The 15011-nt window shown below is 38.3% G+C and overlaps 1 protein-coding gene across 5 annotated transcripts in view; it reads right to left on the reverse strand.

The window, feature by feature from the left end:
- Positions 1 to 891: 891 nt before the first annotated feature.
- The window catches only part of CTTNBP2NL (CTTNBP2 N-terminal like), a 54734-nt gene continuing 40614 nt past the window's right edge, over positions 892 to 15011 (reverse strand). For all 5 annotated transcript variants that reach the window (XM_037826370.1, XM_037826371.1, XM_037826373.1 and 2 more), the window contains 3 exons: positions 10808 to 11038; positions 6765 to 6872; positions 892 to 4982 (listed from right to left, as the gene is read on the reverse strand). In XM_037826370.1, coding sequence (XP_037682298.1) covers positions 3519 to 4982; positions 6765 to 6872; positions 10808 to 11038 — 1803 coding nt within the window. In that variant the 3' untranslated portion in view covers positions 892 to 3518. The remainder of the gene's footprint in view (positions 4983 to 6764; positions 6873 to 10807; positions 11039 to 15011) is intronic.

Here is a 15011-nt window from a genome sequence, read left to right on the forward strand (position 1 = left end):
AGTTTTATAGCAATAAAATTAAAAATTACTCCTGTGGAACAATGCTCAATGCCCATTTCATTATGAAAACACATCCTATTTTGAAGCCAGGATTTCAAAAGACATCTGAAGTTGTTTTAAGGACTAAGCACCAGAAGCTCTCTTTATAAGCTATCTATACACATACAAACTGACAAGACAGCATTGCTGACAGGCTGTTGTGGGAAAATGGATATACCCAGTGTTTGTTGAAATGATCATTACTTGGCTTAAATACTGGAAACCTAAGATATGTAAACATCCACTCTGTTTGAACATCTTTTGTATAACCAATGGTTTTCAAGTGCTTTCATCTGGCTGTAACTTGCACTTGCTAACAGTGCAGCAGCAACAGCACTGGACTAGGAGACAAGGGCTGCATTACTCATTTGTAAAATGAGAGGGCTGGACAAGATCAGGCTTCTTAAGATGGAGTGCATGAATCACAGACAGCTTCAGGGTCTTTGGATCCATGAAGTCATCAGCAACATTCTGCATAGAAGCGTATCCATTTTCCTGGGGATAGAGTCTATAAAGTTTTCCTAGGTTCTCAAAAGGTCCAGAACAACACCCTTACCTCCCATCCCCAAATGATTAAAAATTCCAGACTGGATTGCGAAGGCTTCTTTCTAAGAAGAAAGAAGTTCTTTCTAAAGAAGTTTTCTTTAGATCTTAGGCTTCTTCTAAGATCTAAAGAAAACCAATGTCCCGGTTCTTTGTGGTGTCTACATTGGTTGCATCATTGACTTCATTTGATTTTTTAAAGCCATGATGAAGTGCTCCCCCTATACCTGCTCCTTCCCCAACAAAGCATGCCCTGTTGTGCAACATTCTTCACTTTGTACAAAATAAGACTATATATTTCCCCAGACAGTGTGATTTAACTTGTTTTAATGTAGTATACTATAAAAATGAAGACTTCTGCATGGTACATCCGGCTTTACAAATGTTAATGACTAGTTAACGCTTGTATTTTGTGTTGCACATTATTATAATCTGATGACCAGTAACATAGCTTTCGCAACATGGGTTAATACCAAAATGTGAATCCTGAAACTTTTACTTAGCACACACACACACAATCTACAGCAAACTTAAATATTAATCTATAATATCCAACTGGATTAGTTGGATCCATTGCAATATTGTGCTTCTTTATCTCAGAAGATAGGCAACTAGCAAAAATACACATCTTTTGCATTTCCCCACCCCAATATTACACTGTAAAAGAAATACATTATTCAGTGCACTTCCTAAGAAATAAAATTCCTTATAGTATCTCTCTCTATATATATATCTATGCCAAAACAAAGGAAGAGCACAATGCAACTTTTAAGATTACCATTTAGAACAAGAGAGGTAATAACACACTGGGACTGAAGGCCCCCTTCCTGTTTAGAAAGTTCATCAAGTTATCATGAACACTGTTCATTTTGGCTATGCATGGGAATAACGTTCAGTGCATGATTCCTTTGGACAGTTTAAGATGCCTCCATCATTTTGGTAGGATACTCTGGGATATTATCAGTATTTTTATTTTTGATGTATGGGCCTTAATCAAACCATAAGCTGCATTTATACACCAGTATTCTCCATTTACACACTGATTTCCATCCCATGACTTTCCACCATCAGCTCATGATGGATTAAAAGGGGATAGATTTAAATTATAGCAGGGGAGGGGTTCCTCGATAGATATTGGCTTGAGAATGTATGTGAGTACAGTCCTGTTTGGAAAAGGGGTATACTCATCTATTCTGCGGACTTTGTCAGCTGTACTGTGCACTACACAGTTGGAAAGTGTGGAGGCTTTTGTCCACACAACTCCCTATGAAGTAAGTGACAGAAGTTTCTAGTGTGAAAGAGGTTGCAACTTGGCAGCCTGCAGGCTAAATCCAGCTGCAGAAATGTTTGTTTAACCAGCAGTGTTTCAAGTTTTTTTTTGAATCTGCTCTTGATATTTAAAAATGAGAATGTTTGTCATGAAAATTTGGATTTCATAAAAATCTGAAGAGCTGCTAACCCTGGTCTAGCATTCTTGCACAGCAGCAAGCAGCTGAAGCTGAACAGGGGTGACCCTTTTAAGTGGGCTTGGGCACTTCAGTGTGTTCCAGCTCCCACTCCTCCCAGCTGTCTTAAACCATCTGAGTGAGCGACCTTTTTCACTCATTGATATGACCTGCCCAGTTGAATTTGGGACCCTGGGGTTAGCTTAGCCCTTCTTTTTATGATGTTGAAGACCTGGGCTTCATTTGGAATTTCTGCACCTCCCTGTGGATAAGATTCCTCCTCTGACTGACTGGGTCCCAGCTGCATCTGGTTACTTTGGTAGGTAATCTTAACATGCATTTCTACTTGTCCTTTATGCTATATGGAAAACTCAAAGATATAATCACATTAATATTTATGTGTTTAAATGTGTGTATGTTAAACATGTAAAGGGTGTGTATCTCTACAGACATATGCATACTTCTATCTAGGCAAAGTTAATTTGGTTCCACAGACAGACACCAAGATCTGGCAGCTTGGAGAACAGTTATAACAATTTGGTAAAACCTGTATAATTCTGACATCATATTACAAAAGTGAGTGAATTTTAAGTTATTGCTTTTTGATTAAAGAATAAAGAAGACCTCATTCTGTTGCAAAATTTTTGAACAGAACGAAAACCATTTCTTCTTCAAGTAATAGCAATGAGAATCAGAAGTTCCTTACACAACAGTAGATGCTTGAAGACATTTTTTGGATGGAGATGGGTTTTCATTTTGTTTCAGAATTTATGCAGGAAACTTGGAACTACTTCATTTTTCAAAAATACAAGAAAATCAGCACCCCAATCGCTTAATGCTCAGGAGGGTTCTCAAGGGCTCTATAAAGCTCAGTTTTGTGTTGAGTTCACACCCACCTTTAGAAGGATTCCCATTCTACTTATGCGGCCTTGTTTCAGAACACAAAGCTTGTATTAAAAAGAGTAAAGGACAATTAAAAGCAGTGTTGGTTTTTAACATTCAGAATTCATAGAGGATCTCATTTTCTGCAATTAAATGATCCATTTTGTGTTTTTTTTTGCTGCAGAGTCACATTCATATGGCAGTCTTATTTCAGGCACTTTTAAAACATGTTCATCTGGAATAAAAATCTGCATGAACCACTTCTGCATAATTCAAAATGAGTGTTGAGTGATTCTAGTCCCAAAATAGATAGCAAATCACCACCTGGTACTCAATTAGCTTTCGCCATCACAACATGACGTTGACTGCTGAGATTGAGATGTCTTTGAGGTGCCCTTCTAGCTTCAGTACAAAGATTTGAGCCATAAAAGTTCAAATGGATTAGTTTCTACTTAAAAAAATACAAAAAGGTGAAATTCACTAAATGTTATGATACAGATGGTTTCAGCTACTATCAAAATAAATAACATGATCTGACTCAACGGTTTGACTCTGAGCTCTTGGATGAAATCTGATGGAATGTCAGATGTGGAGATTCCTTCCTAAGGACTAGCTGCTGGTAGGCAAAAGTATCTCAACATCCTTGCCATTGGCTACAACACCGACAAGGTCTTCTGTGGTGGTCAAAGAGGATGCTTGGGAATGAGGTTTGGTCAGTGGAGTGGTAGCAGATGGAGATGGGGTGAGGCCAGGTTTTTTGGGTGGGATGGGTGGAGGGTTCCCTCTTTCAGCTCTGGGGATAGTTGGAGACTTAATCCCTGGAGACAGGGGGCTCAGAGGACTGGACACTTTTCCTGGAGTAGGTGAATGGCTGGTGTCACCTCTTGGGTTGGCTGTGTTGGCCAGATTTCGATAGTCTGTGCCAAAGGGAGAGCTGTTGGGAGAGACGGGCTTGATTGGCCCCTGTTGGCTAGTGAATCTGGAGAGCACCTGAGTGACTGTGTTGCGGGCCAGCTGCTTGGCGGCAGAGTTGTCTATGAGGGTAGGGGACAGATCCCTGGATGGAGGGCTCTGTAGACCACTGACTTGTTGGTCTTGATCTGCTTGGGACTGAAATTTGTGTCGAGCTGCATGAAACCGCTGGTTGATCCCTACTTGGTAGGATGATTGGTAGCCGGGGCTGCTAGCTGATGACCCCAGTAAGCGCTTAGTTAGTACTGGTGAGGAGCAAGGAGAGGATGTCAGAGAGGAGGAGGCAGTGCTGCTGGGAGACAGTGAACTCCCACTGGAAGGGAGGTGACTTTGCATTGGGACTGGAGACTCAATTCCCATTGGACATCCACCATTCTCCATGGGCTTCTCTTGGGCCAATCCCAAAGATTTCTCTAGTGGTGGCACCTGGTTTTCTATACTGCTGCCTGCAATCAACTCCCTGGTAGTTTGTATCTCTGGGTCACAGTGACCATTGGTTTTTGCATGAGAGTAAGTAGGAGTGGTGGGACCAGGCAACCCAATGTTTGTCACCTTGGCTGTGTTGCTCCCATGGATTCTTTCTGCCTGAAAACTCTCCGTTTGGCAAAATACCGACACCAGCATGGGAGGCTCAGTTACTGTGCCTATGGACATGGTTACTGGTTTCTTTAATTGCTCATTAGGGCTACCGTGCTGATGGGAAGACTCTAGTTCCTTCACTATCTTCCTCAAACTTTCCATCTCTTCCTTCAGAGTTTTGGTCCGGTTCTCTTCTCGGTTCAGTTTTGCCCTCAGTTGTTCCCTTTCGATGTCAAACTCGGACAACTGCTTCTCCACCTGGGCCTCAGTCTGCAAGCCTCGCTTCTTCTCGGCTGCCAGCTCTTCCTCCAGTTTACTCACTAGGCTCTTCTCCTTTTCCAATTTCATGCTCAGCTCTCCTGCCTTCTGCCCCTCCTCTGCTGCCTTGCTGGTGGCTTTCTTGCACTCAAGTACCAGCATGGATGAGAGTTGCTTGTGCCGGGAGCGCTCCTCTTCCAGCTGACTGGAGAGTTTCTTCTGTTCTTTTTCAAACTTTTTCACTTGGGACTTTTCAAATTCCAACTAGAAAAAAAATACACCCCCATCCTGATTAGAGTAAGAAAACAAAGAAATATACTTAAAAACTATTATCAAGTAGAGTGTTCTGGCTAGCTGTTCTCTGGTACAGACCCACCATGAATGCTGTAGTGCTCAGATCAACTATTTCTCAAGTATTAGAACACCTAACACATGCAAAAAAATGCACACAAGATCTTCCTTTGGTGACTCAGGAGGGAAATCTTCTTACACTAGCTCAGGGTTATTACTGCAAATGTGTTGCATCATTGTGTTTTAGATAAGTAGAGAATCCAGAGCATTAGAACTAATCAGAATAGAAAGCCAAATAAACCAGATTTTGTGATGAATGCTGCCGAAAACAAAACTTTTCAAGTCTCAGCAACAGAGAGATTTCAAATGGAGTTGAGAGGTCATTCTGGAGGGTATTCTTATGCGCTATACAGATATCCTTTTGTAGTTTTTACTGTACTGGAATAGCTAAAGGGAAATACCTGAACTGCAACTCAGTAGTCTTGATTCTTGAAGACAAGTGCATAACTATGTAGCTTACATGGTGTGACTGTGTGACTGTGAAAACTTGCAGCTCATACTCCTTTTATACAGTGTATGGACAGATGAGTAGAAAAATGGGGACAAAAATTAATTGAAAAATAGGGTGGGATGGGGAGGATGGGATGTTTTAGGTGATCTTTTATATTTTATTCTTATTTTTATTTTTTTTTCTTTTGGAGTAACGAAAATGTTCAGAAATTGATTGTGGTGATGAAGCACAACTATACAATGGTACTGTGAACAATTGTACACTGTGGGTAATTGTACGGTATGTGAATATATTTTAATAAAACTGAATTTAAAAATAAGAAAAAAAGAATAGTGGGGCAAAAGAGATATGGGATGTTTTGGGTTTTCTTTTTTTTATTTCTTTTTCTGGAATAATGAAAATGTTCTAAAATTGATCATGATGATGAATACACAACTATATGATACTGTAGGCCACTGATTATATACTTTGGATGGATTATATAGTATGTGAATATAGCTCAGTAAAATTGCATTAAAAATGAAACATACTGAGAGCTATTCTAGGTGAAAAAAAAAGTCTTGGCAACAATTTTCTCTGGTCTTAAGTGCAAACAAATAGCTGTATTTGAATCATACTTTTAAAACCAATATAATCTGTTTTAGTAGCTATACCAACCCTATTAAAGGCATAGTCAGAGTCTCTGGGTGAAACAGAAAGGGTTGAAAACACCCTTTTTCGTCCATGTTTTTCAAACTACAGGTTGAGACCCATTAATGGATGATGCGATCAATGTAGTGAACCACAACCATAATGTAAAAACAATGAAATAGAAGAGAAAACATCAATGTGTGTTATAGGCAGTAAGGATTATGTATCATTTTATGCAATTTTTGTTTCCAGAGTATGTATATATACTGGGTTGTGATATAAAATTTATTTCTCACTTGGGGCCCTAAGTCAAAAAAAGCTTGAGAGCTACAGCTCTAAGTTAGTGCTCCCTAAAGTGTGTTTACAGATTACTAGTCCTGCAGTGAGTGACCTATGTCAAAAAAAAAAAAAAAGATTTTATGGAAACAAAGATTTACCAAACACAGTATACACTGTCTTGTTCTTGAAGACTCACAGTGTGCTTTTGCATACTAAAGGTTCTAGTGAATTAACTGTTTAATACAGTAGTTCCATCAATGTATGTCCTTCAGAACACTCTTTGAGAAATGCTATTCTAAGGCAACTGTTGCTGTGAACCACTCCATCTTGCCGACCTGTTGAGTCAGCCGCTCTCTCTCCTTCTCCAGCATGTAGGTGACATCATCTCCTTCAGCTGTGTCCTGTGCATGCCTTTGCCTTTCTTCCTCAAGGTCAAGGATCACCTTTAAAGAATTAAAATAAATAAATAAATAAAAAGGAACCACACTTTCTAATAATACAATCAAATACCAATAAGTACCAAACTAAGTACCAAAGATGGTGCCAGAGATTAAAAAAAAATAAACATAAAAAATAAACCCTAGCCAGGAACATCAAGGAGAACATTGTTTGGCAGGATGAAAAACATGAAAGCTATGTGCTAGAAAACTGTAAGATACTTTACTTGAGGTAGGCATCGAATGTTACATAAATATAGACCATAATTAGCTGTATGGGTAGGAGAATGTTGCAGAAGGACCAGGAAACTGCAAGCAGTTTGATGTGACTGGGAGACAGGTGAAGGAGATGGAGCAAGTCAGGACCATGGAAAGTTGAAAGCTGAGGTTCTATCTCAATATTCAAATTACTAGAGGCACCAGAGAGGGAGTCTGAAATTAAACAATTCAAAAAGGTCCTGTGCTTTGCTTAATTACTAATATGCATTGTGTGTGTGTATGTGTATATATATATATATATATATATATATAGTTATATGAGGGGTGGAAAGATTCTTTTAACTTCATCCTACATGTAAAAAGCTTTAATTATTGAGATCTTCAATGGAGATTTTTCACAATGCCTTTTTTTTATGTAAAATATTTTATTCTTGTAGAAAAATATGCTAAATCATTTGATAGTGGTCAACAAATTTTAACAATGGTTATCCTAAGGAGCTAAGAACTGCCATAAATATTTTACTTAATGATGAAATGTGGAAAAATTCCTTATGAAAGCAGAAACAAGACAAGATGTCCATTATCCTCATTCATATTCAGTACTTTTCTGGTGCTTCTAGCAAGAGTAATAAAGCCAAAACAAACATACAAACAAATAAAAAGAAATTAAAATTTAAGGATTGGAAGGTAAGAAATAAAACTATGATTGTGTATAGAAAACTCAAAAGATCTACAGATAAATTGTTATAACTAGTGAGTTTAGTATGACTACTGGATACAAGGCCAATATCGGAAAACAAATTTTATTTCTGTATACAAGCAAGACTTAGAAGATAAAAAATTTAAAACCGTACCATTTACGATAGCATTAAAAAGTCAAATGTCTAAGAAAAAAAATCTAATGAAAGATGTACAAGGTCTTAAAATATAACACTAGAAAATATTATTTAGGGAAATTTGAGAAGAGCTAAATAAATGGACATCTATACGGTGAGCACAGATCAGAGGACTCAGTATCATGAGGATGTCAGTCCTCTCCAGAATTGACTCATACTCAACATAATCCTAATCAACATTATGACAGATTTCTTTGAGGCACAAGGCCTTTTAATTAACCTGCCTACCCCATCCACTTACCCTGGTGCCAAAGGATTAGGCCAAATTTTAAGGAGACTACAAATTTAAAGGGACATTTTCCATATAATCCTGCCTGCAACTGCACAATATTCTGAATGGTAATGGATTTCTTAGGCCCTTCGTTCATGCTTCAGAGATGCCTTGGCAAAGATCTCCAGGGCATAGCACTGTCATCCCAATGGCTGTTTCTCATCATTTCTCTTCATTTACAATTTTTATGACTGGAGAGGAAATATTTTATGGGACGTAAAACACCCCCTTTAAAAAAAAAACAACAGAAACATTTTGGTGTATTTCCTTCTGCTTAAACAATTCTCATTTTCCTATTAATAGAAAGGTTAAAGGTGGGAGTGTCTCCTCACCCTTCTGAGAACCCTCTAAAATTATAGAAATGGACTGAAAAGAATAAAACCCACAAAGACACAAGAGAGATTTTAACAGATGAAATTTTAACAACATTTGGAAGAAGGAAAGAGACTGGAGGAGTACTAACTACTTTAGTATGGGGGAGGAAGCCATTTTGCCCTACAGGCACCCTAAGAGGTGACAGGTGCTTCCAAGCGTCTACTGCCAGGCTTAAGCTAGATGTTTATCCTGTGAAGAAAGAGAATGGCATAGGTTCAGGGTTTGGGAATGCCACATATGACAGAGATTGGAGGTGGGGAAAGGGGCTTATATTTATTTTGGGAAGATGGTGGTGTGAGCAGAGGAAGAGAAAGGGGATGTAAGTTGGGGTGTAAGAAAACTAAATCCTCATCTATCATAAAAGGAAGCAATATAAATGTCTAAAATTGATAAAGCAAGAGACAACAGTATATTATTTAGAAATATGAAGGTTGGCTACCAAAATAAATAACTAAAATATAAAAGTGATTGCTTCTGAATATTGGAGAGAAAGAATGGGAAGAGATGGACTAGGAAACTGTTTTTCATTATAAGCAAAGTAATCACGTAATTTACAGTTCAACCCAGAACACCTTTTAGAGTAAAAGGAGGCATTGTTAATAATTATGCCAAGGCAATAAGCATAAACTGGGACTGACCATGGGTACCCTATATAAGTCTCCAGGTTCTATCTGATTTGTAACAAAGTGTTTTATTTTGATAAAACACTTAAGAAAAGAATAGGCAGTTTCAAACATTTAATGCATCTTACACTGAAATACAGTAATAAGGAATTTTGAATTATTTTTAGCTTCTTCCTCTCCCCAATCACCTAGAACCACAAACTGTCCCAACACCATGGGCATGATAGTCAGCCAGTCCCTTCAACACAACTCAATTACCTCATGAATGAAGTGGAAATAAAGCCTACCTAACAAACAAGGGAAGTTATAAAAATTTTTTTTAGAGGATTATGTAAAAGCCCCCCAAATTTAGGCAACTAACTCAAACCCCCTGACACCTTTTAATTTTGGGCATCCATGTCTTCAGATTACTTCTTTCTAGACCAGTCATTAACCTTTTCTGAGTCTTGGACAACTCTGAGAATTCAATTAAAGCTATGGGAAAAATGCATTTCCCACAAAAATGCATGAACTTTTGGCATTCTGTATGCTTTTGGAGGGTACGTGGAACATCTGAAGCCCCTTCATGGTTAAGAACCTCTACTCTAGCCCTTCATTTGCACTCTGTGAAGGGAAAGAAAAGATCATGGGCAAGACTCAGGGTCTAGGCAATTTTTCATACACATTTTAAGCAGACAGCTGTAATGCAGGTAATCATAAAAATAAGCAAATGTACAACAACTTTGCAGCTGCTAACTCTGTTTTTCAGATCAAAATGTTTCCTACTAAATGCACTGATTCTCCCCACCCCCTTGTTGGTATAAATCTAAATGGAGCGTTTTAAAAAAATGCAGATCCTAACCAAGCATCTTTTACAGGCTTAATTTGAGCAGTAAATGATAAATCAGAGAATACATTCATGAGCACTAGAATTCCAAAGAGGTGAGGTAGAGGAAAGCACAGGTTTGCTTTCCTAATTTGAGGGCTGTAAGATATGAAATCAAACAGACACACATACACTTTTCTAATAGAGTAGAATAAATTTAAGGTAAACAACTCTAGGGACAATTTATATTTTATGAGCAGCAAAATGCAATGGATCTCAAAACTAGAAGTAAACGGAAATAATCTATTGGCTTGTATGTTTATAGTCAGATAAATTCTCTCCCTCTCTCTCTCCTCCCTGTTATAGCATTCCCCAAATACATGTTAATCTTTTTACTTATCAATTAAGTATGCAAATAGAGAATACCACAGCTTGGTCCAACCCTAGTTTGTTGCCAAAGTTTGGATGATCAAGAGCTAGAAAAGCATACCAAGTGTTTTGAAGTGACATACCAAGAAGGAATGCCATCTTAAATAATGTGTCTGACACTCTCCCTAAATTTAACATTAGAAATAACCTGTTTTCTTTTTCTATCTCCTGGCTTTTGGGTAAGCTAAAGGGCTTTTGACACCTGTGAGATACTCCTTAATTGAGTTCCTCTAAAAACTGGCAGCTGACAAGAAAGTATCAGTCATTATTTATAAAGTACTTACATAGGTTTCTGTAGTACAGGTCAACTGGGGTAAACCTACCTTTCGGTGCCTGCTCTCAGCAGCAGCCAGTTGGGATAGCATGCGCTCCTGCATGTTTTTACACTGCTTCATCACCACCTTCAGAATAGACAGTGGGTTTGTGCAGACGGGCTGCTTTGCGCCTTCATTTTTCTCCTTGAGTGTTTCAAAGTCTCTTTGGAGAGCCATTAAAGGATCACTGATGTTATATTTTCCATAGCGTTCTTCAATGAAAGTATCTCTGTGTTGGGCCTGGGAAAGAGAAAAACACAACAAAACGTTTTTGCTTTTTAAAATTATTGAGGAGGGGGATTTGCTATATTGAAGTTACACATAAAAAGTTCTGTTTTTAGTTTAAATGTAACCTGCTGACTACAAATTTGCAGGCCATCTAAATATAGAAACAAGAAGAAAATTGCATGGTATAGTAATGTTAATGGGGACAAATACTTATATGGCACTAACTACATATTAGACATTGTTCTAAGCATTTATATTCATATTAATTTATTTACATGTAGTGTTATCACCACCATCTTGCAGATGTGAACACTATTACAGAGAGGTTAAGTAATTTGTTCCAGATCATTTACCTGTCAGATCAATTACCAGTCAGAACTGGGATTTAAACCTAGTCAGTCTGGCTCCAATGTCTGTGTCTTTAACCATCATGCTTTCTGCCTCTGCTTAGGACTGTTTACATTATCAACAGGTATATCTTATTTTTTCTTTCTGTGTTATGGCATTCACAATTCTAAAATATATTAAACATGATAATTTTATGAGTTTACATATTTAGAGACCTAACAAGGTGGCATTAGATAAGAAAAGGATGCTAACAGTAAACAGAATCACATTATAATTTAGAACTATTTGTGATCTGCAAATAGGGACCTTCACTCAGTTCTTGTTGGGTCAAGAGGGCTGGGCACTCACAATCAGAGCTGCAGATAAAAATCCCTCATACCTGCTGCCAAATTCCACCCCCTCTCCTTCAGTCTCTGTTCAGTCCCCATCCCCTTCAGGGCTTGGAGAGCTTTGGGGATAAGGAAGAAGGTGAACAGTGGCTGTGGGCTGGTGTCTGGAGTCTGGTCTAGGGCTACAGTCCTGGGTGCCAAGTCAGGGGTCTAAGGATCAGAAGGTGGGTAGGAGATATTCTGAGGCTTCCCTCTTCTTCTATTTCTGCTAAGAAGGGCTTGAGATACTATTTCACATGAGCATCACATATTACATGTAGGTGGACAGAATGACATTAACAATTACTTTACTCCACAGATATTAAAAAAGTTTCCAGAGTCATTTTACTATAAAAAATGAAAAGTGTAAATACAAGGATGAGGAAACTTTTGCAAACTCAAAACCACAGCAAAGTACTATATAATTTAAGATCTCAAATTAAATCTATTTATGCCAACTATTGTCATTTACCAATCTTTTGAACTGTTTCATCTAGAGCTACATTTTCTTGCCACTACCATCCACAAACAGGAACCTATTTGAAAAGGGAAGTTCAAAATTCAATGGCTGTGCTCTAATTAAAAAAAAAGAAAAAAGAAAAACACAGAAAGAAAGAAAAACAAACCCTCAAGAAAATAAAACAAACAACACAGCATTTCTTTCTTACCAAGCTTTTCGTATAACTCCCATATCCTAAAATGCAGAATGTTTCAGTGATGAAAATTTGCTCAAGCCTCTATTTTCATTAGACTGTCCAAGTTCAAGTCACAGGAATCACTTAGCCTTATTGCTAAAAATTTGTGTTGGCAGTAGTTGGCAAGTGTTCAAAGTAGAGTTACAAGCTGGGTTTTATTTCTGGCTTTACTACAGCCATCTCAAATGCTGACATTATGGAAGTATTTGGGAACTGTTTGTACACTAGAAATATGGAGAGCAAAATATGTTTGTGCCTTTACTGATAACCATCGTTCTAACCTCATTGTAAGTAGTGTGTGTGTGTGCATGTGTGAACTAAAGAGAGAAGTTTTCAACGGCAGAGTCCAAAACAAAATCCTATTTTTTTTAGCTCCAATTTAAAAAGGAAATTCTGAGTAAAATTTGAAAATAACCTCTAGTCTATTTAAAGATAGAGAAATAAAAGCACAATATCTCAATCAGTCACTTGTTTTGTGTGTGTGTGTGTGTGTGTGTGTTTAAATCATGGTGACATTAAAACAAACAAAAAAACACAAATTTTTAGCTACATGTTTAAAAACAATGGTCACTAGGCCCTGCCCTATCAAGATGGTGGAATGAGAAACTTCAGGGTTCTGTCCCTCTAGAAACTTTGAACAACCAGCAAGAACTGGCAGAAACATCTTTCTTGGGGCTCTAAATAAATTGTTAAAGGACTGCAGCAACAGGGCAAGACCCAATCAAGAAAAAGGCTTCTTCAAAGCGGCTGGATCTTGTGGTGCCCTGGCTCCTCCATCACCACTCACCAGGGAGGAGACGACGGAGTTCTCCTGAGGATCCCTGGCTCCAGAGGGAGCAGAGTGGCCCTCGAGCACATGCTGAGAGCATGTATGTCTGGCCAATTCTGCCTGGCTGGCAGCCTGAGGGAGTCGCTGACCCAGAACTTGCCCACTGCGTGTAGAAGGCAGCTCAGAGAGCTCCTCTACAGAATGTTCTGGGAGAGCAGTCAAGTCATGCTGCCTGGGGAACACAGTGCCCAGGACCTTGAGGACACTATTTCCTAGGGAAGAGGGGATGTTTGTAAGCCCCAGGGAAGAGGGGAATCCTAGGGTCACACAGGCATACCCAAAATAAACCCCTGTAGAAAGGATCAGGGTGACCCCTATGCTTTGTCCTGGAGCTTGAATACAGCCACTGCAGAGATAAACCCAGAACATTACATAGGTCAATCTGCAAAGATTGGGAAGGTGCTTTCTGTTTTTCTTTTTTTTGTTAATGCCTGGCATTCAAGGAAAACTCGATCATAATGCTAGCTGGATACACGCTTAAGGAACAGATGCTGCAGAGACTAAATTTCAGTGATAATGCATTAAAATATCAAAATGTCCAGGTTTCAACAAAAGGTTACAAAATAAACAAAGAAACAGGAAGTGGTGGTCCAGGCAAAGGAGAAGACTTAAGCATTGGAAACCATCAATTAGGAGGACCACATCTGGGACACAGTAGACAAAGACTTTTAAAAAAAGGTTCTATATATGCTCAAAGAGCTAAACAAAAATATAGACAAGAACTAAAGTATATTAGAAAAATGACAGATGAACACAAAAGAAAATATCAATATAGAGACAGAAATTATGAACAGGAACCAAATAGAGTTGAAGACCACAGTAACATAAATTAAAAATTTCCTAGAAAGGTTCAACAGCATATTGGAGCCGTCAAGACAGAATCAGTGAACTTGAAGATAAGACAACTGAAATCATTCAGTCTGGGGAGCAGAAAGAATAAAGAATGAAGAAAAAGGAAAAGAGCCTGAGGAACATGTAGGACAACTTAAAGCGTACCAAATACGCATTGTGGGAGTCCCAGAAGGAGAAGAGAGAGAGAAAGGGACAGAGAGAATATTCAAGGAAATCATGGCTGAAAACTTCCTAAATTTAATGAAAGACATGAATTTACACATCTAAGATAGTCAATGAACTCCAAACAGGATAAACCCAAATAGGCCCAAACCATAGCATTTTATAATCAGACTGTTGAATGCTAAAGATAAAGAGAGAATTCTGAAAGCCGCAAGACAGAAGCAATGTATCATGTACAAGAGAGCCACAAGACTAAGTGCCAATTTCTTATTGGAAACCATGGAGTCAAGAAGGGAGTGGTACAACATATTTAAAGAGCTGAAAATAAAAAATGGTCACCCAAGAATTCCGTATCTATCAAAACTGCCTTTCAAAAATAAGGGAGAAATTAAGACATTCCTAGATAAACAAAAGCTCAGGGAGTCTGTCACCACCAGACTGACCCTACAAGATGCTAAAGAGAGTTCTGCAGGTTGAAAGAAAAGGACAAGAGACAATAGATAGAAGCTTCATAGAGAAATAAAGATCTCTGATAAAGATAATGTCATGGGTAAATACAAATGTCAGTACAATTATATTTTTGGTTTGTGACTCCATTGTTTACTTCCCATAGGATCTAAAAGGCAAATGCATAAAATGTATTAACAAATCAGTGGTTTGGGATGAATAATGCATAAATATGTCATTTGTGACAAGAACTACCTACAGGTGGGGAGATGGAGATGTATAGG

Source organism: Choloepus didactylus, chromosome 2, assembly GCF_015220235.1.
Source record: "Choloepus didactylus isolate mChoDid1 chromosome 2, mChoDid1.pri, whole genome shotgun sequence".
NCBI lineage: Eukaryota > Metazoa > Chordata > Mammalia > Pilosa > Megalonychidae > Choloepus > Choloepus didactylus.